Source organism: Artemia sp. Qi Xiang Cuo, chromosome 8 (assembly GCF_049724085.1).
Source record: "Artemia sp. Qi Xiang Cuo chromosome 8, ASM4972408v1, whole genome shotgun sequence".
Classification (NCBI taxonomy): domain Eukaryota; kingdom Metazoa; phylum Arthropoda; class Branchiopoda; order Anostraca; family Artemiidae; genus Artemia; species Artemia sp. Qi Xiang Cuo.
Genome location: NC_142801.1, coordinates 39,191,183 through 39,214,718, shown reverse-complemented (window position 1 = coordinate 39,214,718; position 23,536 = coordinate 39,191,183). Strand labels below are relative to the sequence as shown.

Sequence of the window (23,536 nt, the reverse complement as noted above, 5' to 3'; positions counted from 1 at the left end):
TAATAGTAGAATGCTAGTCATTCATTTTATGACTAAAAAGTATAAGGTATCAGTCATAGTAGCATATGCCCCTGTAAAACCAACCGATGGAGGTAGTAGTGACTCAGATAAATTTTACTTGCAGCTACAGCAACAAATAGAAAGAGTCCCAGGGAGAAATGTGGTCTTTTATTAACAGATTTTAACGCCCAGGTCGGTAGAAATAGGAATGGATGGTATCTTAGCCTAGGTAAATTTGGTATAGGAAGAGGACACAGCAATGGCTACAAACTGATGGAATTTTGTAGGTATAACAATCTAGTTATAGCCAACACAGCATTTGGTCACAAAATGGCGCATAAGTTAACATGGTATTCACATGATGGTAAGACAGCTAACCTTGTTGATTATGCTATTGTAAACCGAAGGTTTGGCAGGATCGACACAAGATACTAGGGTATATGAGTACCGTTATTGATGCTAATAGTAAATATCACCATCTAGTAGCGTTCAGGGTTAATTTAAAACTGAAATTTAAAAAGGGTAACTACCTCCCGGGAAACTATGATGTTGCTTGATTCAAGGATGAAAATTTGAGAAACAATTTCCAAAAATATTTGAATACTAAACTTGAGAGTTTGAAATTTGATAATATAGAAGATGGATGGAATAATTTTAGGAGAATAGTTTGTGGAGTCACAGATGGTGTCTTAGGGAAGAAAGTTAGAAACACAGCTAGGAATATTGGTGAAAAAACTCATTATGTTTAATAGAGAGGAAGAGGGGCTTTTACAAGAGTTATTTGACCGATAGATTATATGACAATAAGAAGAATGTAAAGAAAATGGAGAAAAAATTAAAATGTAAGTTAAGGAGATGTGTAGTGGAGGCCATGGATAAAATTGTCAAAGATCTAGAAGATGCAGCTAGATGGCGTAATAGTAAAATATTGTACTGGCATGTTAATAAATTGAGAGGGAATAGCAATCTCAACTTGTCCCAGTTCAACATAGGAACGGGGCCACAATTAGTGATAAGAAAAGAATTAAAGAGAGATGAGCAGAACATTTTGAGAATGTGCTAAACCTTGATAAAGCTACATGAAAAGATTTAGAAAAGAATGAATAAGTTTTTGACACTTAGGATGTGAAGGACGATTTATTTTGCAACAAAGAATTATTGCCAGTAATAAAAGGACTAGAAGATAATAAGGCCCCAGGTGCTGATAAATGAGTTTCTTAAATGTGGTGGTTACGAGGTTAGAAATAAGTTACATATGATTATGAATTTTGAAAAAGGGGAAGTACATAGCAATTTTAACTCTAATTAAACCCTTCTATAAGAAAGGTGATAAGAGTGAGTGCGGAATTATATAGGCATTACCCTGGTTTCTGTAGAATTTGAAATTATTTAGTATGGTGATACTCTTTGGACTTTAAGATAAATTTTAAGAGAAGAACAGTGTTGTTTTAGGAGGGGTAGAGGATGCGCCGACCAAATTTTCACTGTTAGATTAATAATTAAGAAGGACATGAGTCATCACGCCATCTGTCGTAATTTTATAGATTATGAGCAAGCGTTTAATTCAGCTGATAGCAAAGATCCTTTGCTATCAGGCATACCATCCTTGTATGGTATACCAGTTAAATACACTAAGTTGATTAGTTCCATGTACGAGAACAACATTGCTACGGTTAGGAAATGAGGTTAGTAGTTCGTTTCGTATTCAATCAGGATTTAAGCAGGGCAGCGTTTTATTCCCATTTATAAAGATAATTTTGATAGACTTTGTCCTAAGGAGCCCAGCAAAGGCAATGGGAGAACACGGAATCAAATGGGGAAGTAAAATCCTTCTGGACTTAGATTGTGCTGATGATTTAAGCATCCTAGATGAAAATGTTAGCATAACGAACGAACATTTAGAGGTTTTGCGAGTTCAGGGTGCAAGAATAGGTTTCAAAATTAATGTTAAGAAGATTAAATCGCTAAGACTAGGAATACGTGAAGGTGACAAGATGTTGTTGGGCTAGGAGAAGATCGATCAAGTGGACAGCTTCACTTACCTAGGAAGTATTAATAGTAAAGACGGTCATTGCAGTGAACATGTTAAAAGTAGAAAAGCCAAGGCCATGGGTGGCTTTTCACAGTTGAAAAAAGTTCGGGAAGAATAGGAAGATAAGTTTGCGAATAAAGATTAGAATACTGGAAGGTACATTGATCAAGTATGGTTCTGAAGCATGGTCACTCCGAAAAACGGAGGATATTTTGCTAGCTGTTTTCCAGAGAAAGTGCCTACGGGTGATCTTGGGCATCCGACTGATTGACCATACCTCAAACAGTAAACTGTACAAAAAAGGTGGTTCAATCCCGCTTTCTAGGGCTATAACGAGAGAAAGGTTGAGACGGCTGGGGCACGTTATGCAGATAAAGGATGACATATTGCCAAAAATTGTCCTTGTCGGCCAACCGTCAAAGGTCAAACAAAAAGCAGGTCGTCCTTGAATGGGGCGGGAGGATGTCGTAAGGAAAGATTTAAGTGAAATGGGAACTTCCTTGGAGGGTGTAGAGAGTGAGGCTTTGAATAGATCGGGATGGAGGAAGAGCGCGGGTATCTGTTGGCCTCAGGTGGCTTGGTGCTGCAGAGTTGCTAGTAGTAGTAGTAAATTAAAACACCAAGATTTCCCATCTTTACTCACCAAGCGTTATGAATTTTTGCACATATACTGTAGTTTAACATCATAAGAAATATGGACTAATTAGTTTTTTTTTACGTAAACAAAAGATAAAGCAAAAACTATTAGATTCCCATGAAAATGAAGAGATGCATTTGTGATGTACGGCACGACTCAGTTGCGAGGGCCTATGGCCCGAGCTTCCAACCGAGTGAAGAGAGGGCATTTTGGCTCGTGACGTTTCATTATATTTGTCGAAGTCTGCAAAACTAGGGTTCTACTGGAGACACAAAACTGGCACAACAAAACATGTTTAAGAGCAGGAAAGTCCTCAAGTTGTATGCAGATCGAAAAAAAAACTCAAGCATGCTCCATGCTAGTGAAGCACTAATTTTGTCAAATTCTACAAATATAGTGAAATCTTACAGGTCCGTCTATTTAAACTAGTTTTTCAACTCTTTTTTTTTCAACTTTTTCTAACTTAGGCAAAGAAAAATAGGGAATCAAATGCAAGTTCTACATCGCAACTTTCTTAAACTTTCCCTAGAAAGTATCAACAATTCTGTCACACAAAGGGTTGAAGAAGTATGTTATCCCAGGTATCTATGAGGAGTTACAGATAAAAATTCAATTATTCATGAAATATTGTCCTATATAAAATATTTGAAGATTAAACATTGTTTTGCAACAGTCAATTTATGATAAAAATCAGATTTTTTTCTTGTTATTTATATTGCAAAGAATATTCAGAAAACCAATTGATGACGACATTTCGGGGAATAAGGTAACAAGGTCACTCGAAATGACATAATTACCTAGAGAAGTAACTTTTCAAAGATAAGTGTACTATACCATCTCGTATGTGAAGATCCTGTTATTTTTTTATTGAAACTATCGGTTTGTATTGTTACGGGGGTTCAAAACTCCCCTGTTTTTGAAAAAAGAAGTTTATTGAAAAAAAAGTTGTAATCACAGGTTTTCACAATCATTGCTGTGTTAAATAGGTGACAAGTTCTTTCGTTTAAGTCTAACTCAAAGATTGTCTCGATGACCGACGTGGTTGACCCTTAGGGGGTTGAAGTTTTCTTCGATACACTCTTTTCGGTTTCATCTGTTCGTCCTTTGCTTTATCTTTGGCTTCTTCTTGAGCGTTTTTCTCCCTATTAAGTGCCTTTTGCAGAGATACTCGCCTAAGTTCCTTAAGTTCCCGCTTCCTGAAAAAGAAAAGGGCAAATTCATTAAAAGCTTGCTGTTGTATGATTTTTTAAAACCAGCTGTAAAATTCCGGGTTCATACACATACTTCACCTTTGCACTTACAGCGAGTAGGGTTGCAGTCTGTCGGATAGAAGAAACGCAAAAGCGCTGACAAAAACAGACCAGAATATTTTTTCATGCCTTAAACGACAGGCTGTCAACCTTACATCGTCATAGTTTTATAAGAGAACAAAAATGCGTTTACGCTTTTCATAGGAACAGTTTTTTGCGCAAGGAATTCATTTATCTCCTAAGAAAAGGGTAAACATCACGATATATATCTGAATAATGTCTTTTCGTTTGGTATTTGGCATATATAATTATGCTAGGACAGCTGTGAGAAATAGATATTACCAACTTAGCTATGTTTAGGTTATGCAGCAAAGCTGAGTTCAAGTTAGCAAAGATGTCAGGCGAATTCCTTAATCATCACAACTTCGAATTTCAGCTCTAAATGAGTACCTGGAGAAATCTGGGGGAAAACACGGGAAGTATCGGATGATTTGCCCCCCCCCCCAACCACACATTACATTCCCAGCCAAAGGCACCGAATCAGGAGGTTGGTACCTACGCAACGTAGACCGTTGGTGAGCATGCGAAAAAGTTTTTAGTTATCTAGAAACATTTTTGGTCATTCATTAGACAAATTTGAATAAAGTCAAATACTGCCTGATATTCTTCTCGAAGGGGTGAATGCCAATACTAATGGAAACGATTTTTTTTTGAGACGATGGGCGTCTGAGTAGAACTGTACAAATTTGCTGTCTAGCCATCTCAAATCATCTCTATCACCTAAAATTCATTTTCTATGATGTGGTACTGACAACATTTTATTCCGCATTAAAGTGCCAACGGTCGAAATTTCTACTTTGCTGTTTTTCTTCGTCTGCCAATGAATTAAAACATTTAATTGGAACAGTAATAACAGTATAACTGTTTTAATAAATTAAAACAGTAAGGTTAAAATATACAGATTTTAGCAGCTATTAGGTTTTCTTTCGAGATACAACAACAGGGTATCTTTGAGCACTTTTCACAATATGTATATTTAATTAGTAGTAACACCCCTCTCCACCATGTTCAGTTATTAATAATACTATTGCAATCTCATAAATATAGTCTCTTAGTATACTTTTACTCAATTTACACTATCATTTTCTTTTTTTTAAGTGGAATAAACAAGATTTAAGCCAAAACTTTATTGGCAGAATTTTATTTTGCACAGACAAAAACTATAAATCTACTAACTTCAAAGATACAAAAACTTAAAAAATACAACCCGAGGGAAAGCCTTGCATACAAAATGTAAAACTGAGCATTTACCTACTCTCTTTAAGAGGGCAATATCTACTTTCTTTTAGAGAGTAAAAATCATTTATGTATAAATTTTTTTCTCGAAAATGGCTTAATAATTTTTTCAAAAAATTGGAACACTAATATTTTTAAGCCTAAAAAAAAAAAAAAAAAAAAAAACGATCTAGATGGGTCACGACTTTCGGAAAATATATTTCTTTCCTAGGGGTGATAGTGTCGAACATTTGTTGGGATCTATGGCACCATGCAAAATCATACAAGATGACAAATGGATCCGACGGGCTTAAGCAATAGGCAGGGAAAAAGTATCTGAAGTAATGATGATAAAAAATGAAGCATAACAAAATCTGCAGTTAGAAGACATGCGACAACAAGCATCACGACGAATCACAAATGAAAATAAATCACAATGAAATCTGTGGCAAGAGGACAAGCGACAGCGAGAATCACACCGAATCGCAAACGAAAAGAACGCACAGCGAAATCTCCGGTTATAGGACGAGCAGCAGCGAGAATCGCAACAAATCGCAAACGAAAATGGTGCACAATAAAAATGCGATTAGAAGACATGCAACAAAGAGTACCACAACAAATTGCAAACAAATATGATGCACAACGAAATCTGCAGTTAGAAGACATGCGAAAATAAACATCGTTAACAATTTTAGTTGCTTGAGGTGTATTCCGTCAATCTTTATTAAGTCAAATCCAAAACAATCGTAGTGAAACACTCTACTTGACGATAAAAAAAAAAGCCATCTCTGGAAGTATTTCATAAAAGGTTCGTAAAAAATATACGCGTCGATCCTAACAAGAAAGTATTCACAAAGCAATCAAAATTGCAATGGAATAAAGGAATTTGTTATTTTAGGAACCTTTACAAAGAAGTAAGTTAAACCATTGCTGAGACTGTCTGTCAATTCAATTCAATTTATCGCATCTCAAGAGAACACAAATACTATAAAGGTTATGATCCTGTAAAGGATGAATAGAAAGGAGGAATCTAATTCACACCATAATTTCTTTATTCAATACTGATTTGGCACTCCATGACTTCAAATTAAAGAATAATATAATTATGCTAATGCGGAATTTAGATATTTCAGAGTGCATGTGCAATGCAACGCACCTGGTTGTTATTCAATTATGTAACGACGCAATTGAAGCAAAAATAATTACTGGGGAAATGGCTGGAAAAAAGGTTCGCATTAATCTGCGGTTAGAATATAAGCAACTGCGAGAATTACATATTTACAAGCCTGCCACGTGCCGAGTACCAGGGACTGAGTAAAGCTCAGTCACCTGGTACTATGCCATTATTTTTCAAGCACCTTTAAACTCTTTGATATGAGGAATAATGTCGTTACTGTTGTCAAGCAATCACTTTCCACGAATAATAATAAAGCATTTTCAATGAAAAATTAATTTTAATTCATCATCGATTTTTGTTCAAATTGCATGGGATAATACGAAACATATTTTCTAAATTAATTCAATTTCAATAACAAAACCATACACCGAAGCCAGATCAAATCAAAGACTATTCAAAATTAACTATTCTTTCATTTGCTTTTTCATTCTTTCATTTGCTCTGGCCTTTTCTTTTTTTTCTTTCTATCTTGCTCCTCTGTCGACTTCACTTCAAAAGGTTAAGGTTATTATAATTTGTTTTGTTTTCACTTTTCCGTGTTGAGCATTGAGGATTACTTGGTGGAGGACCTTACTGAATATATGCTCGTTTCTTGGTTTCGTAGCTATTTTAATTTTTTTTAGCAAACAACAAACCTAAAGTTAATTGCATAGACCTAAATAAAGCGATTAGTTTTCCTTAGTCTTCAAGAAGATAACAGTCAATTATTGCTTTTTTTAGTATTAAAGGAATCGACGATGACACGAGGTACACCGGAAACTAAACCGGAGAAAAAATCTGAGTGTGACTTGCTGTTATGGAATGGTAATGCCCAAAGTCGTAGCTAGACGTTTGGGTAGGGACAAGAAGGTACACTTGTCCCCAGGTGCAGCATCTGTTGTGGAATCATTCAGATAAACGCGCGTTTTTCTTTATCCTCAGGACATTTGAATACAGAAAATCCACAAAAACTTGGGATATCTGAATATAAATTTTAGAGAACATTGTAGGGACTAAGTCAATTTCAAATTTTGACTTGTGAAATAAATCAAGACAAAATGTCTATCCAGGCTATCAAAATGGCATACCTGCAATATTCCAGGAGCAGCTGGGGGAATTGAGTTAAAACATTCAGGTAGTGATGGGGGAAGGACGGCTGGGCAAGAGAACTTCAAATTTTATGTTGGGAGAAGAAGAGGTTCTAAAAGACGTTCTTTTTCGGATCACCATAATCATTTTCTTCTGTTTCTCACCTTAACTTGATTGCCCCTCCAAAATAAAATCCAGCATACATGCCTACTCTCCTACCTTTAGCACCTAGCTCAGCATCGGGCCCAGACATTTATCCTCAACATCTTGTCAAATAGCTAATTTTTGAAATAAGTAATATTGATTCAACAACCGATACATTAGCACAATTTTTTCTTCACAACTTAGCATGTGCCTTATTAGTAAAATTGATATACAATACAACTAAAGATTGAAGTGATTTTGTTAAGGCCCAGAACAATTTATAGTTACTGAAATTATTTCAATTGAAAATAAAACTTCAAAGGTCAGAAAATTAGGAAAAACCTAAAGAACTTAGGTCTGTTTTGAATTCTTCTAGCTAAACTACCAATTTTACTTTTTCGGCAATTCAGGCTGACCACGCTTTAACGAGCCAAAATTAACAGCGAAAACTGTTTACCAGCGTTTTCATCATCAATGTCTGACAATTAATTTTGCAATTTTGACGATTATAAAGTTGTAAAAACAAACAAAAATAAATACATTAACAAAAAAGATAATTTTTAGAAAGTTTACACAATTCTAGTAATAAACAATTTCAAATTTTCGCCACTACTTTGCACATACAGAAGATATTTTCCAACTGAACAAAGTCTCCACAGCCACTTTTTGCTCTAAGGCTGTTTCGGAATTTAACGTTGAATTTGACGAAAAAAGTTTATTATTCGCTATCGACATGTTACACCTTAAGTTATTCTGAAATTCTAATTAAGGTAAAAAATTTTGTCTTACGTCATCTTCTTTTTCTTTTCTTCCACGATTCCACCCCGAGGACCTAGAGATATGGTGACATTTTTCTCTTCATTCAGCTTATCAACCAATGTTTCCTTAGCGGATTTCATGTCTGGAGAAGGCCTAAAAAGAAATTATAATCTATTTCAATTATTTGATAGAAACACAAGGTATTGCGATATGGTTGTATTGGTGATGTAACCTTTTTAGCAAGTTTAGGTAAGTCATAAGTTCCTATATTTGATAGACACTGAATATAATCTAAAAAAAGTAGAAGTTAAACTTCCGGTCACTATCGAGACGGATAGCTCTTTATTTACAATTCATTACAATGAACGATTTGATAGTATCTGCTTTATCCATATCTTCTTCTGAATAGAACAGCAAATAAAAAGCCCAAGGGCGGGTAAATTCCTAAGGTCCAGATCCCAAGAATACTTAGCAAGAAACAAAGGTCTAGGTTTCATATCCTTTAATAATCGAAAATGGTTCGCTGTTTTACTCTTTATAAAGTGAGGGAGAAAGAGAGAGAGAGAGAGAGAGAGAGAGAGAGAGAGAGAGAGAGAGAGAGAGAGAGAGAGAGAGAGAGAGAGAGAGAGAGAGAGAGAGAGAGAGAGAGAGAGAGAGAGAGAGAGAGAGAGAGAGAGAGAGAGAGAGAGAGAGAGAGAGAGAGAGAGAGAGAGAGAGAGAGAGAGAGAGAGAGAGAGAGAGAGAGAGAGAGAGAGAGAGAGAGAGAGAGGAGAGATAGAGAATTTGTAGTAGACGATAGTTCTTTTTTTTACGAAAATAGGAAATTTAATTTACACGTGAATTTAGTAAAGATTAAATAAAGTAAAATTCCTTATTTCAATCTCCAACCAAGTAATTCCTGTTTCCTAAATTGTCGTCAATCATCCAATAGAGCGGAACATTTTTTTTTTTTTTTTTAAGAAAGAGCATAAACACAGTAGCACTGCCTAAGTAAAGAGCCTAATGCCTTCCATTTATTATTTATCTAGTTATTTGATTTTTTTTCCCGGCCCCATGGCATACAAAAAGATATTTTGGGACAAACAGCCCCATTCCCGTGATCTTTTGCTATTGGCCCCATATATCCCCCAAGATGTCTAATCAAAATTTTGAGATAGCATTCGGTCAAGAATATTCAGACGATCTAATAAATATGCCTATCGGAGTAACATAACCAAGCCCCTCGGATTAGGGCTGTAAATTATGCACCGTGGAAGATTTGAGGATGGTAGTCCCAGGAGCATTACTAGCCAACATGTTTGGGGGAGAGTAATAGATTTTGCCGATTGGCCGGTCATTTTACCGACTGATTTGCGTGACTATTCAAATAACTTTTTTCTTTTTTTTTTTACCAGCTGACACTCATCTTCTTTCATGGATTTTACGTCAGATAATCCCAGCATCTCGTTTACCTATTGAAAAAAAAAAAAAAAAAATTACCGACGATTTTTTTTTACCAACTGGCTGAAAATATTGGAGAAGGGGCATCCCGTCACCCGTGATGCCCCTGGGTAGCCCTTCTCCTGTTTGAAGTAAATTCTGTGAATTTAAGCTGGAATGGATAATTCACTTTAATTTCTGCTTGTTTGGAATCATTATGTGACTCTTTCTGGTCGTCTTCGGTTTTGACTGTACTTTTCTTTCAAAAACTCTTTTTATTTAAAATGTTTTTTTTTTAAATCAATAGAAAAGAAAATTAGAAATCATAGGAATCATTAGAAATCATTCCTTGTCTTGTTCGTAGGGGAGCGTCCCTCTCTTGCGAAAATGCCCAATTAATTTTAAAACTCGGTAAGCACTGAGCCATCATTTTCCAATTTAAAGAACGTTAAATGGGAGTAAATAAACCTTTGGACAGCTGGACTGCTCTACGTTATTCTAAAAAAAAAAAAAAATACCGACTTACGGTTTACTAGACATCACGAAAGACCAATGAAGAATAGACCTCAGCCGTTCCACTAGTATAGCTCTACTTTCATCATTAGACAAATGTGCTTGCTCTTTATTCATTCCACTTGCAGAAGCATTTGATGTGCTTGCCACTGGTTCAACAATGGCTTCTGATGAGATAGTTGCCACCTGTTTTCTATTGCATACTGGGGCTTGTTCAAACCGATTGACTCCTGATGACTCAGCTGACATAGTTTCTGCCGGTTCCTCAGTAAGTTCTGGCATCTCTTTTGGCTGTTCAATTTCCAATGTCCGATCGAGTGACTCAGAAAGTTTCATGGCGAGCTTAGGTTTTTGTTCAGAAAGCTCATCATTCCATTTGCCCTCCTTTTTATCGTTAAGATATTTGTGATGCAGAAGAAGCGATCTTAATAGTACTAAAAATGAAAAATTAAACATCATAACGATCTGTAGATACATTAATGTTTTGTTCAAGCCAAAAGATATCCGTAAAAAAAGAAGAAAAAAAGCATGAACAGGAAATACACCAGAAAGGTAAGATTTGGGTCTTACTTAGGAGTTACTAATTAAAATTTATTAGAATGAAACATTTGTATAACTTTAGATACAGATAATAACACCCAGGGGTGTGATCTGAAGGAAAATCATGCACCATATTCAACAGGGCTAAGAACACCAGAGCGGAGATTTCAGCCTACCAATAAATAAAACACGAAACCTCATATTTTCCCTGAGAAAAATAGTCCCCTTTATAGCATTTTTATTGTTTTTTTTTCCAAGGGGTAATTGTACCAAACAAAAAGTAATAAATTATCATAATAGAATTCATTCCAAAAAGAAATTTAAGGACACCAGACCCCAAAAAAGTACTTCTTCAGGCCAACTTGGGCCCAAAACAACGATTCTGGCCTGAACAGGTCCGAAATCCCGTCGATCGTCTATTTTTTCAGCGATCCTTCTCATTTGTACTTACCAGCACAAATAAGGATAACTTTACTGATAAATTTAACGGCAATAAAAAGCTATGATAGTATTTAGCCGACACGTTCAGTACAATCAAGGCTCGGAAAAAAAAACAAAGTAAAACAAAATGCTTAGAAAGAAAAACCCAGTTTCGGGACGCGAAGAAACTATCCACGAATAAGGAAAACACACGGACAAATACACTATTGATTTTATACACACATTCAATGAAAAATTCATCGAAGAGGTAGGTCCTGCAGCACCGTGTTCAGGGCCTCATCTAAATTAGAGGATCTAAGACCAAGCTTCTCTGTGGCAACGATGTTGCTCTGTTCAGACGATTCTGTCTTTTTTGTATCATCCAATTGCATCGCTTACTTATGATCGACAAACCGGGCCACAACCCCTCACTAATAATGAGCTCAGGTTTTTGACCCACGCAGGCTTGCTTTTATGACGCCACACTTCCAATTTTTGGGCTCAGTTTATATTTCTTGTATTTTTATTGCCGACTCTCCTGGTTCTATGTGATTTTTGATAAATTTTCACGTTTCCACTATGAATATTTTAGCTGAAAGATCAGTGAAACAACAGCGAAAAAGAAAGACAGAGATACACTTGATTGTCTACAGATATTATATACTAGACAAAATAGCCCGCTCCATGGACTCTTCGATGATCATCACCTCACTCGGGTAAGATCTAAATAATCCTCACTTTGCTCGAGTGGCAGCTCAGACCTTTGCCTCGCATGAACAGATCGCGTAATTCTGATGGGAATCTTACAAATTTTTCCTTTCCGCTTTGAATACAAAAGAAACCGGTGCGTGTACTACCCGGTTCATTCGCTAGGACCTAGGGCCCAAGTGGCCCACTAAGTGACACAAAGGTAATTCGAGAGGGCCGAAGGCCCGGGCTGCCACCCAAGCGAAGCAACGGCACTCGAAAAGACCATGAGGCGATCATTTTGCTATCATATGCGTAGAGGCAGATTACCAAAGAGCCCGCTTCGTTAGCTCCTTCTCTAGCCTCTCTCCCTTCACTCGGTCCTTTAGCCCTTACATAATTGTCATTACAATAGCACCTAAATCGCTGAGGTTCACACACAAATAGATAGTTAGATAGGTATACGGATACTTGACTACACAACAATAAAACTATTTTTTTTCGAAAAGTCTGAAACTCACCTGGGATAAATTAACAAGGCCGTAGCCAGGGGGGGGGGGGGTTACCCGGTTTGAACCTCCCCCCCCGAAATTTTTGACCGAGTCGAAAATAAGTCAAAAATTAGTAAAACCTAGGTAAAAATCAGTAAAATTAGTGGAAAACTGAGTCAAAAATTAGTAACCCCCCCCCCCAAAAAAAAAAATCCTGGATCCGCCCTTGTAAATTAATGCCATATTACATTTTGCGTACAATCCTTGCCTTGGAGCAAAAAGGATGGCTTTTGCTTGTACTTCAGCCAAAGCCTATAGCGGGTTAGCTGAAGTGGAACTTTGTAGTCTATAGTAAAAACTACAAGGACGAGACTTTAATAACGATGACGCCATACACAGGGATAGTAACAGTGCTGATTAAGTAAAGAGAGAAATGGGCTGTATTCATAATTTTTTTTTCACCAAATAGTTATCATAGACTTCAGAAGGGCTCACTGGATTGGCAATTGAAGTTATAATGCCATTTTTAGCAGTCAAAAATGGTTGGAAGGTAACCAGCCCCCTCCCACTCCAATTTTCCCCCAAAGAAATTCAGTCGAAATTTTGATATAACCATTTTGTTCAGCATAAAGAAACGGTTCAAGATTTTGGCATCGGGGTATTACATGACCCCCCCCCGCCCCGGGGTAAAAATCTTTCATTTTTTTTATTTATCATTATTTCCAAAATATAATTGTTTACGGTTAAGGGGGGGGCGTACACCTTTGTGAATTTGTATACGAACAGGCGCGCGGTATTAAGGTGAAGCTTTCAGAGAATGTCGAGGGGAGTGTTGAACTAAATCAAAATACACAATATGCACACAGTTTTCAAAAGGGCAAAGTCTTAGTAACAGGTTATAATATTAAGTTGAAATTTACAAGGTGTGTCAAGGGGGATGTTGAACTAACCGAAAGTCACATATTACTATTACTACTAAGACTAAGGTGAAACTTTCTAGGAATATTGATAGGATATTGAACCAAATGAGATCATAACATATATATGCAGGCAGTGACGGCAATGGGCATGTGCAGCTGCTCAAGGCCCCGCACGACCAGGGGCCCCAAATTTCAGTGTAGGCATAGCCTAAAAATGTAAGGCTGCATCAATGCTCTGCCATCTCTGTGCAGCGTGGATATACCGCAGAGAACAAAGTCAAAGGCTCAGTCCAATCTAAAAATCACCCAGTCAACAGTCAACAGAGTAGTTTAAAGTAGTCAGAGGCAAGATGCAGTCCTGATTTACTCCCGACTCAAATATGAATTCTTCAGTCTCTTCTCGATAAACTCGGCTCACTGATTCCTCATACTACGCCTTAAGCAGATCGACAAATTGCAGGAGCATTCCGCCGTCCTTTAAAATTTTCCAGTTTTCGGCGAGTGATCGAGTCGAAGACGTTGATGAAGTCCAGAAATACCACAATCAGGAGCCAGTTATGGCTTCCAAACTGCTGGATGATGAGGCGAACGCCATGGAGTCCCGAGTTATCGTCTACTCTAGAGCAGAAAAAGTAGAAACACTGTAGCATTCGAGCTCTGTAATTACTGCGGAACCTGAACCGGACATTCTGGTTTTGGAAACACATAATAAATATCAATGCTGCACTTATCCGTCTCATGGACAAGGAGAATTCGCGTAGCTTCTTATTTGACAGATCTGACATTCCAAAAGCCAATAGTGAAGTCTTGACTTTGCTTGCTTTATGACTCTTGTTGGTTTTCCCAAAGATAGGGTTTCATCATTTTTTTTTTACTTTGTCACCACATTCGAAGTAGCGTCACCTGTCGGGAAAGCCATAGTAGGTATACAGGTTGTCAAAAGTAGCGAACACACTATTTGCATAAAGATTTTCACGAGGGCGTATCAAAAATGCCACAGGAAGGACTAAGTGTATTAAGTTGAAACTCTCTGGGCAACGGCTACTACTTCTACTACTACTACAATTAAACTAAATAAAAAAAGTTCAAGTACATCCCGATTATCAAAATGGCACAGATGCAATATCTCAAGAGAAGTATTGGCAGTTCTGTTCGCTTCAAGTTGCTTGGTGCTGCGATGAGTTATTATTATAATTAGCAATATATGGTCATATAAACGAATTGAAACAGACGTAAATGGTAAGCCTAAAACAATATAACTATAAAAACTTACATAAAGTAGGAAAACTTGGAGGGTGATTAACATTCATCGGCATATCTTTGTATTTGGGTGGGGTTAGCCCTGGTTCTCTGACTTCTTCACTGGAAGCGAATTGTCCTTTACTGAGAAGATGTGCAACATGGTGTTTAACTGCATCTGGGACGTGTTTCTCAGATCTGGCAGAGTCATAAAGAAGGGTCATATCAGGATCTTCATTGTACTTTTGTATAAACAGCGTGACATCAACATTCAAGTAATGTAGGTATCTCGTAAGCAACAGAGCAGCATTCCTGGATTCCAAGGTTGATACTAGGTCAAGATAAGTGAGTTAGACAAGAAAACCAGTGAGGGCTAGCACAACGAAAAATCTCCTCAGTTAGCTAAAGTTTTTTTTTATTTAAACCATAAAATGTATGAATCAGCTTGCACTTGGAAAAAGTACACAGTCAGAACCATATCCAGGATTTTTTTCGGTGGTGGGTGGGTGGGGGGGGGTTGGGGGTAAAGAAAAACAATAAAACGTATTAAAAATTTGTTTTATCCATTTTTATTACGTTTTATACGAGTCGGACAAACATTGCGGGGGCGGGGTGGGGTTAAAACCCCCTACCGCCCTCTCGATACAGTCTTGTGCACAATATAGTTAATTATATTCGAACACTACGCATTTAGCTTCGTCAGGTAATCATTTATACTCGACCTATTCTCAGTAATCCAGTTTCATCTTGTATTTATTTCAGAGATTAGAATCATCCAAGCAATCCATTCTAACTGTTTACATACCCTGCAAATAATGAAGAGAAGAAAAATCAGATCTAACGATGATATTCGGGATGCTTTCTCATATTTTATCACATTTTCTGCATGTTATTTTTCTTTGAACGAGAACACTTTATTTTTCGGTTGTGGCGCGCAAGTAACAACTTTTAATTGACCTAATTTCAACCATTTTTTTTTTATTTGGAGAAGATATGAAAGAGAATAAGAACGTGTTTTAGCCAAAAAGACACACATTTCCCACGCATATTATCTTTTCATATTATCATAAAAATTAAGAGTATAGCGCAAGCTGATTAAGCTGTTTCTCAAATTCTTATTTTAGCTCGAGCTTCATCATATAATACTATCGTCTTATATTCTTCCAAAAATCACTCGCTTCGTGCTAATCCTATTACCATTACAAAAGAAGTATTTTCTGAATAATCTATTTAAAATTCAAATAAGCATTTGCATATAAACTTCTTTTCAAATATGATGGTCAATTTTCGACCCAAATCAAAAGTTATTGGAAGGTATTCTTGACGAGCAAAGACAGATAATATTTAAGCGTAATAAGAATTACTTATCGATAAACCACTGCTTACTTGGATATGCACTTTTGTGGATATTAACTGAAATGTTAATATATGGTAATGAAATAACACAAAAATTCAAAGTGAAATATAAATACTTCTGCAATAGCTCAAAAGCTAAAAAATGTTTTCACCGTGTTGAGCGATCCATAGAGAAAGAGGGGAAACTCAGGTTTGACACGAAGCCAACACCATCTAGAGCTACCTAGCAAAATGAGTTGATTATAAAAGGGCAAATAAAAACAGTAGTTGTTTTACCTCTTGCTTCACTTTTGCTATATAAGGGGACCAACACATGATAACCGCTTTTTGTGATAAGGGCACACAATGTATATTTTTCTACATTTTCAAAACTATGACCACTGTTCTAATAACGATCCTACCCTTAAGTATATTGTGATCGATGAGAAAGTTTAAAACAAAACAATCTCCTAATATCAGAAAATTGTTGGTTTGACCAAAGAAAACCTGCACTCTTAACTAAAATCTGAATTTTAATCATTTAAAATTATTCTGAATTAAAACTTGTTTGGATTTTTTCTTATAGTTTTGAGCATAACACTGTACTTTCCCTTGCGATGGTCATTTATTACTCGATAATGTGTACGACAATTTTCTCCCCTTTTTTAAAATCACTTTCAAAGCTATATGATCTCAAAGATAGATCACATATACAATGTGAAACGTGTATCTAATCGCGGTCGGACATTGTCGTATTAGATAGCTTCCTGTTTCCAGGGCCCCCTCTCAATCTTGGCAAAATGGGGAATCAGCCCTTCCTATTTGGGTGAGATGCTTCCAGAAATTCCCAATACCTGTAATGGCTTCAACCATTAAGGTATTGGCATTCGCATTTCAGATCTACAGTCGTAGATGATGTTTAATTAGCGTGGTGAAACTTCAGAACTAGCTTCTTTGTTCCTTCGTATTCCACTTTTCTAAGCCAATTTTGCCCCGCCCTCTCAAAGTTCCGTATCTCTATTGTCACATTCTAGCAACTTTGAGAGATGGGAATGAGAGATTCAGCTCCATAACATGTCGGCGACGCCCTCAGCCAATGTCTCATCAGCTAGTTTACTAATTGCGATCTAAGTGTTTTTTAACCCCCATCGGTGGGACCCAATTTCCATGATGCTAGTCTGTTTACTGCTTTTTTTATTTTCCTAGGCCGACTACGTAATGCTGCATGCATTTTTTTTCTCTTCTCTAAGCCAGCCAGTGGCGATTATTCACGAAAATTAGAGGGGAGGGGTAAAGCGTATTTTTCAAATGCTGGGGGGGATCGAGAGAGGGGCACAACCCCCCCACTAACGCAACTGAATATGATTGTGTTTCTATAGCAAAGTTGTTAATTGCCCCCCTTTTCTATAGATGTTTCTACCACAATACCTCTTCATAATACTTTGCTTTAATTTGATTTCCAATTGTGTCAATGCTTGGAATAAACTAGAAATCGGAGCCCACTTTAAAAAATTAGTTACCACGTTTAATGGATCTAAACAAGTATCCAATACTTGGAGCCACTTGGACTTGGTCTCCGTTTTTTTGCTCCAAATTTAGTATATTTCTGTGTATTTGCTGTCGCGTTACCTTACCACTACAGTTTTATGTTATTAGACTTGTGCCCATTTTTTTCAACTCAAATAAGGATACCCTTTTCCTGCTCCTGATCTTATCTATTTGGTCATGCACCTGCATATAACATTTGCCGAGTCTCTACTGTCTCCATCAGTCAGCTCTGCAGAGGGCTGAAATACCACTCCATATTCTACCTAAATACATGAATAGACATTTTCTACGTCACCTAGTTTCATGGTTCCTAGCCCTGGGAGATGCATTTTATGCCTCCCAACAAGTCCAGCTCAAAACGCCTAAATTCGCAAGTCAAAATATCGGCATGGTGATTATCATTCAACGTTTTAACGTTCAAAAGGATTATTTTTACACTGTTTAGAATTTCGACAGCATTAGAGATTAAGAATAGAAAGATGTCCTACCAGAACAAGCCTGAGACGGAAACTCTTTCTAAAGTCTAAACAAAGCGCCTTAGCCAGTTCTTGACCGGAGAGCAAGATAGCACTTGGACTTCCAGTCAAATGGAGGCTTTGTGAAAACGTAGGCTTACCTTCAGCGCTTAGCGATGCACTTTTACTGACAAGAGCAAGAGTCCTGCGCAAGCATTCTATGGATTTATCTCTTCCGATCTCTACCTATCCTTACCTATGAGTATTAGGGAGGGGCAACCCATTATCAAAGAACATAGCAATAGACGGTTTAACGCCCCAAAAAGCTCTCAAATCCAGTACAATGCTTCATCCTAAAATAAGCCAGGGCTTCTTTGATAGTACCCCATGCCTCTAGGCACCCTGCAAGGTTGTCCGAGGTCTGCTATTAGGTCACACAAGCAGAATGTTTTCTCCAGGGTTAGGGACAGGATAATGGAGATTAAAGCATGTGGCAGAAAATTGAATAATCTAAAGGAAGAAAGAAAGACAACAAACCAAAATTTTTTGGAGCTCGGGTGTCCAGTTTAGTTCTTCCTGTGCTTTTAACGTAGTAGGGTCTAGCATAAGTTTTCAATCTGAACTTAGATCCAATTCTTCTTTTGAAATCCTTGTGTCGACTTCCAGAAAAGGCCTTTACAAAATCTTGTCGCCTGAATGCTCCATACTTCAAGGTCACGTCTTTTTTCAAATTATAGTCCTCTAACACATTACCCCCAGAAACATTGTGAAAAAAATCTATTGCATGTTTCTTTTTATGATAATCCAAGAACACTTTACGCCTCTTGATCTCGTCAATTGTCTTTCCAGGAAACAACTTCAGCGAAGGTGTCATTTCTGGTCCACGAAATTGGCGCCAACCATAATATAAGAGTTTGTAGTCTTGATCACTAAAAATAAAACACGTTCAATGAAGGTGACATAAAATTAGTCTTACCTACCTTACTCACCTTAACAAGCTTATACTAGTACCAGCAATTTTTGTGAAAGACGTATTTCAATAGTCCATGTTTTCGGGCATCCGCGTTTCCATAGGGCCATGTATCAAACCTAATCAGGGGTAGCGGCGGACTGCCAAGAGGAAGAGAGGAAACTTTCTCCTGGGCTGGTCAGGCTTACAACTTATTTTAAGCAGACTATATTACTTTAGTATTAGTTGGTTTTTCTTTACTTTTGATTTTCTTTATTTACCCAGCTCGCTATGCATTCTTCTTTGGATTTTTTATAAGGCTCGTAAAGCTTTTCAAAATTCCAGTACCATTAATATTATGACGAACGCTACAGTCCCTAGTTATTATGTACAGAGTGATGTAAAAAATAAGAAGCGATGTTCTAAGGCAAGTTTCAAACAGTTCGTGGTAACGAACTGTAAGTAAGGAGTGACCCGGTTCAATGGTAACCGAAACTCTAAAAAACGGAATTTCGGTACCAATAGATGCATCAAACGAATCAGATTTTTAATTCTTATTTCAAATATATAATTTTCATCAAGTTTAGTTCTACCCATCAAAAGTTACGCTCCTGAGAAAATTTGGCTTATTTTCGAAAAAAAGGAGAAAGACCCCCTAAAAGTTATAGAATCTTAATGAAATTCACACCATCATATTCCACATATCACAAAACCCTACTGTAGAAGTTTCAAGCTCCTATCTAAAAAATGTTGGAATTTTGTATTTTTTGCCAGAAGAAAGATCACGGGTGCGTGTTTATTTGTTGTTTTTTTTCTTTTCCCCAGGGGTAATCGTATTGACCCAGTGCTCCTAGAATATCGTAAGAGGGCTCATTGGAACGGAAATTAAAAGTTCTAGTGCCCTTTTTAAGTGAATAAAATAGATGGAGGGCAACTAGGCCCCCTCCCACGCTCTTTTTTCCCAAAGTCACCCAATTAAAATTTTGAGATAGCCATTTTGTTCAGCATAGTCGAAAATCTAATAAATATGTCTTTTACGATGACCTAATCCCCCACAGTTCCCGGGGGAAGGGCTGCAAGTTATGAACTTTGCCCATTGCTTAAATATTGTATTGGTTATTGGGAAGTATACAGAAATTTTCAGGACGGATTTTTTCTGGTGGGGGGGGGGGATGGCGGCGGGGATTACTCGGGAATATCTTTCCGTGAAGGATGTTTCTTTGGGGTAAGGGACATTTCTATGAAAGGAGCGCCGGATTTCCAAGCATTATTTAAAAAACGATCAGAAATTAAATAAAAAAACAAGCTTTTTCAACTGAAAGTAAGAAGCAACATTAGAAATTAAAATGAACAGAAATTATTACGTATATGAGGGGGTTCTCCCCAAGTCAATACCTCGCTCTTTACGCTACAGTTTTTTTTATTTCTTTAAAAAGATATATATATTCTAATGAAACGGACTTTGTTTTTATGTTTTTTTTGATTTAAATTTTTTTTTAAATTTTAAATTAAATTGCTTGTTTTTTAATATGGGGATAACATCATATACTTAATAACATATACTGAATAAAAAAAAAACAATAAAAAAAAACAAGCGATACGGCTCAATAGTTAGCGAAACTTTTAAAAACGGAACTTTGATGTCAATAAATGTATCAAAAGAATGGACTTATAATGCTGATTCTAAATATATGAATTTTATTAAGTTTAGTATTACTCATCCATGGCTACGAGCCTGAGAAAATTTACCTGATTTTTTAAAGAGGGGGGAAACATCCCCTAAAAGTGAAAGAATTTTAATGAAAATCACACCGTCAGATTCAGCGTATCCGAAAACCCTTTAATATAGGTTTCAAGCTCCTATCTGCAAAAATCTGCAACTTTGTATTTTTTGCCAGAAGAAAAATATACGAATATAGAAGTTCGTTACGTAAGTTAATTTGTAAATTACGCCAGAACCAAATTTAGAGACAGCCATTTAGCAAAAGAAAAGTAAAATTTTTATGCAAATTTTGTTTACTTATTCAATGACGGTGAGCCAAAATAAAAGCTGCATTAACTAAAAAACGATCAGAAATTAAATAAAAAAAAAAACAAGTTTTTTAAACTGAAAGTAAGGAGCGACATTAAAACTTAAAACGAACAGAAATTATTCCGTATATGAAAGGTGCTGTCCCCTTCTCAACGCCTCGCTCTTTACGCTAAAGTTTGACTCTGTCTCACAACTTTATTTTTTAAAACAATAAAAAACTTTAGCGTAAAGAGCGAGGCGTTGAGGAGGGGACAGCCCCTTTCATATACGGAATAATTTCTGTTCGTTTTAAGTTTTAATGTCGCTCCTTACTTTCAGTTTAAAAAACTTGTTTTTTTATTTAATACAATCAAAGAGCGAAGGATTAATTTGGTAGTACCTTCAAATAAACAGATCTAATCAATGGATTGATTCACGATGTGAATATCGAATTATATATATCATAATAGAAGGGTGTGAGAGGGACAGCACAACAAAAAGTGTGAGCAAAGAATACGGTAAAAAGAAGAAGTCCCTGTGTAAGGTGATATCAGATCCCAAAATGACTACTTTGAAATTTTGACAACTCCAATACTGACGGAGGTGTCAATTATACCTACATGGAAATTTATTTTTAAATAATAATAATGGTAAAACAAGAAATTTTACGTATTTTCCTAAGGAATAATAAAATATGTCAAAACTGTCTTTTCAAATGTTTTTATTAACCATTTGAAATGTATGTTATTATTTATGAACTGATATCAATAACGCCTCTATAATCTTTAATTAAGATTTTAGTGTTAATTAATTATGTTCTTGATAGACATCTATCTATTGACAGCACGCAGGAGGAAGCGAACGGGTCTTCACCCTCTCCGAGGTGTTGCTGCTTTTCAGGCATTTTCCATATCTGGTATTTTTAGGTTTTTTGGTACTACCCCCCTACAAAAAAAATCACGTGTATGCTTGACACTGTGCGTATAGAATGGTCTTATAAGTCGTTGCAAACACTATGAAGGAATAGAAGAAACGCTACCGAAGCAACTATATTACATTTAAACCATCAAAAATATTACAAAATTCGCAACTTGAGAGAGACCAATCTACTTCTGTCAAAATTGGCGTTAGAATGCTTCCCCAAATAAACTATTATTTCACATCAAAATAACATTTCCAATTCACTCGAAGAATTATTTAGCTGTTTCTTTGAGATGTCTTGTGTTGATGGAACTTCCTGCATTTAAGGTAGCACTTCTTCTTAAAATTTTTAAATTCAACAGTACATGTTTAGGAATTTGAATTAGATAAAAAATGAATTTACTTTCTTACGTGCATTCATCATAGGTAGCGCAATAGCGCTGCCTAAGTAAAGAGCAATGTGAGCACAATGTATTATTTATTTTTTGGTTTTAGACTAGGACACTTCGTATCGAAGGAGTTGTCGTAGAAACTTCGAAAATGACTCATTCGATTGGAAATTGAAAGGGCTAGTGCCCTTTTTAATAGTTGAAATTGATTGAAGGGCAACTAACACCCCTCCATGCCCACCATTTCCCCAAACACATCCAATCAAAATTTTGAGATAACTATTTTGTTCAACGTAGTTGAAAGGATCGGAAATTATGTCTTTGAGAATGACAGCCCCCCCCCCACAGCCCTCAGGGCAAGGGCGGTAAGTTATGCCCTGGGGGCCTATAAGGTTTACATAGAAAGGGTGATCGTATAAACTTCGGAGGGGGCTCATTGGATTGGTAATCAGAAGTTCTACTATACTTTTTAAGATTAAGAGTGATCGGTGGATACCCCCCCCCACCTCGTATTTTCCCGAAATGCAACTTATAGAAATTTTGAGATGACCATTTGTTGTCATAGAAACTTCGAAAAAAGCTCATTCGATTGAAAATTGAAGGGGCTAGTGCCCCTTTTAATGGTCATCAAAAGTGATTGGAGGGGAACTAACCCCCTTCACACGCCCACCACTCCCCCAAACACATCCAATCAAAATTTTGAGATATCCATTTTGTTGAGCGTAGTTAAAAGGTCCGGAAATTATGCCTTTGAGGATGGCACCCCCCCCCCCCCCCGCCACCCTTGGAGCAAGGATTATAAGTTATGCCCTGGGGCCATATGAGGTTTTTATAGAAAGGGTGGTCGTATAAACTTCAGATGGGTTAACTGGATTGGTAATCAGAAGTTCTAGCACCCTTTTTAAGATTCAAAGTGATCGGAAGGCGGATACCCCCCCCCCCCAACAAACCTCATATTTTCCCAAAATGCATCTGATAGAATTTTGAGATGGTCATTTGTTGTCGTATAAACATCAAAAAAGGTTCATTCGATTGGAAATTGAAAGGGCCTTTTTTAATAGTCAAAAGTGATTGAAAAACAACAAGCCTCACCCCCATCAATTTTCAAAACACATCTAATCAAAATTTTGATACAGCCATTTTGTGCAGCGTAGTTGAAAGGTCTGTAAATTATATCTTTGAGGATGACAACCCCCCCCCCCAGAGCCCTCAGCGCAAGGGTTATAAGTTTTACCATGAGAGCATATAAGGTTTTTATGGAATGGGTGGTCGTAAAAACTCCGGAGGGGACTCATTTGACTGAAAATCATATATTCTAGTTCCCTTTTTAAGAGTCAACGCGATTGGGGGAAGCCCC

At 36.8% G+C, this 23,536-nt stretch overlaps 1 protein-coding gene across 1 annotated transcript in view; it reads right to left on the bottom strand.

Annotated features, from left to right (window-relative positions):
- Nucleotides 1–3,589: 3,589 nt before the first annotated feature.
- Nucleotides 3,590–23,536, bottom strand: part of LOC148949386 (uncharacterized) — a 63,383-nt gene continuing 43,436 nt past the window's right edge. Inside the window, exons 7-11 of the mRNA XM_089093405.1 lie at nucleotides 18,447–18,838; nucleotides 14,606–14,902; nucleotides 10,288–10,708; nucleotides 8,373–8,495; nucleotides 3,590–3,865 (exon numbers count right to left, since the gene is read on the bottom strand). Of these exons, the coding sequence (XP_088949531.1) occupies nucleotides 3,679–3,865; nucleotides 8,373–8,495; nucleotides 10,288–10,708; nucleotides 14,606–14,902; nucleotides 18,447–18,838 (1,420 nt within the window). The 3' untranslated portion in view covers nucleotides 3,590–3,678. The remainder of the gene's footprint in view (nucleotides 3,866–8,372; nucleotides 8,496–10,287; nucleotides 10,709–14,605; nucleotides 14,903–18,446; nucleotides 18,839–23,536) is intronic.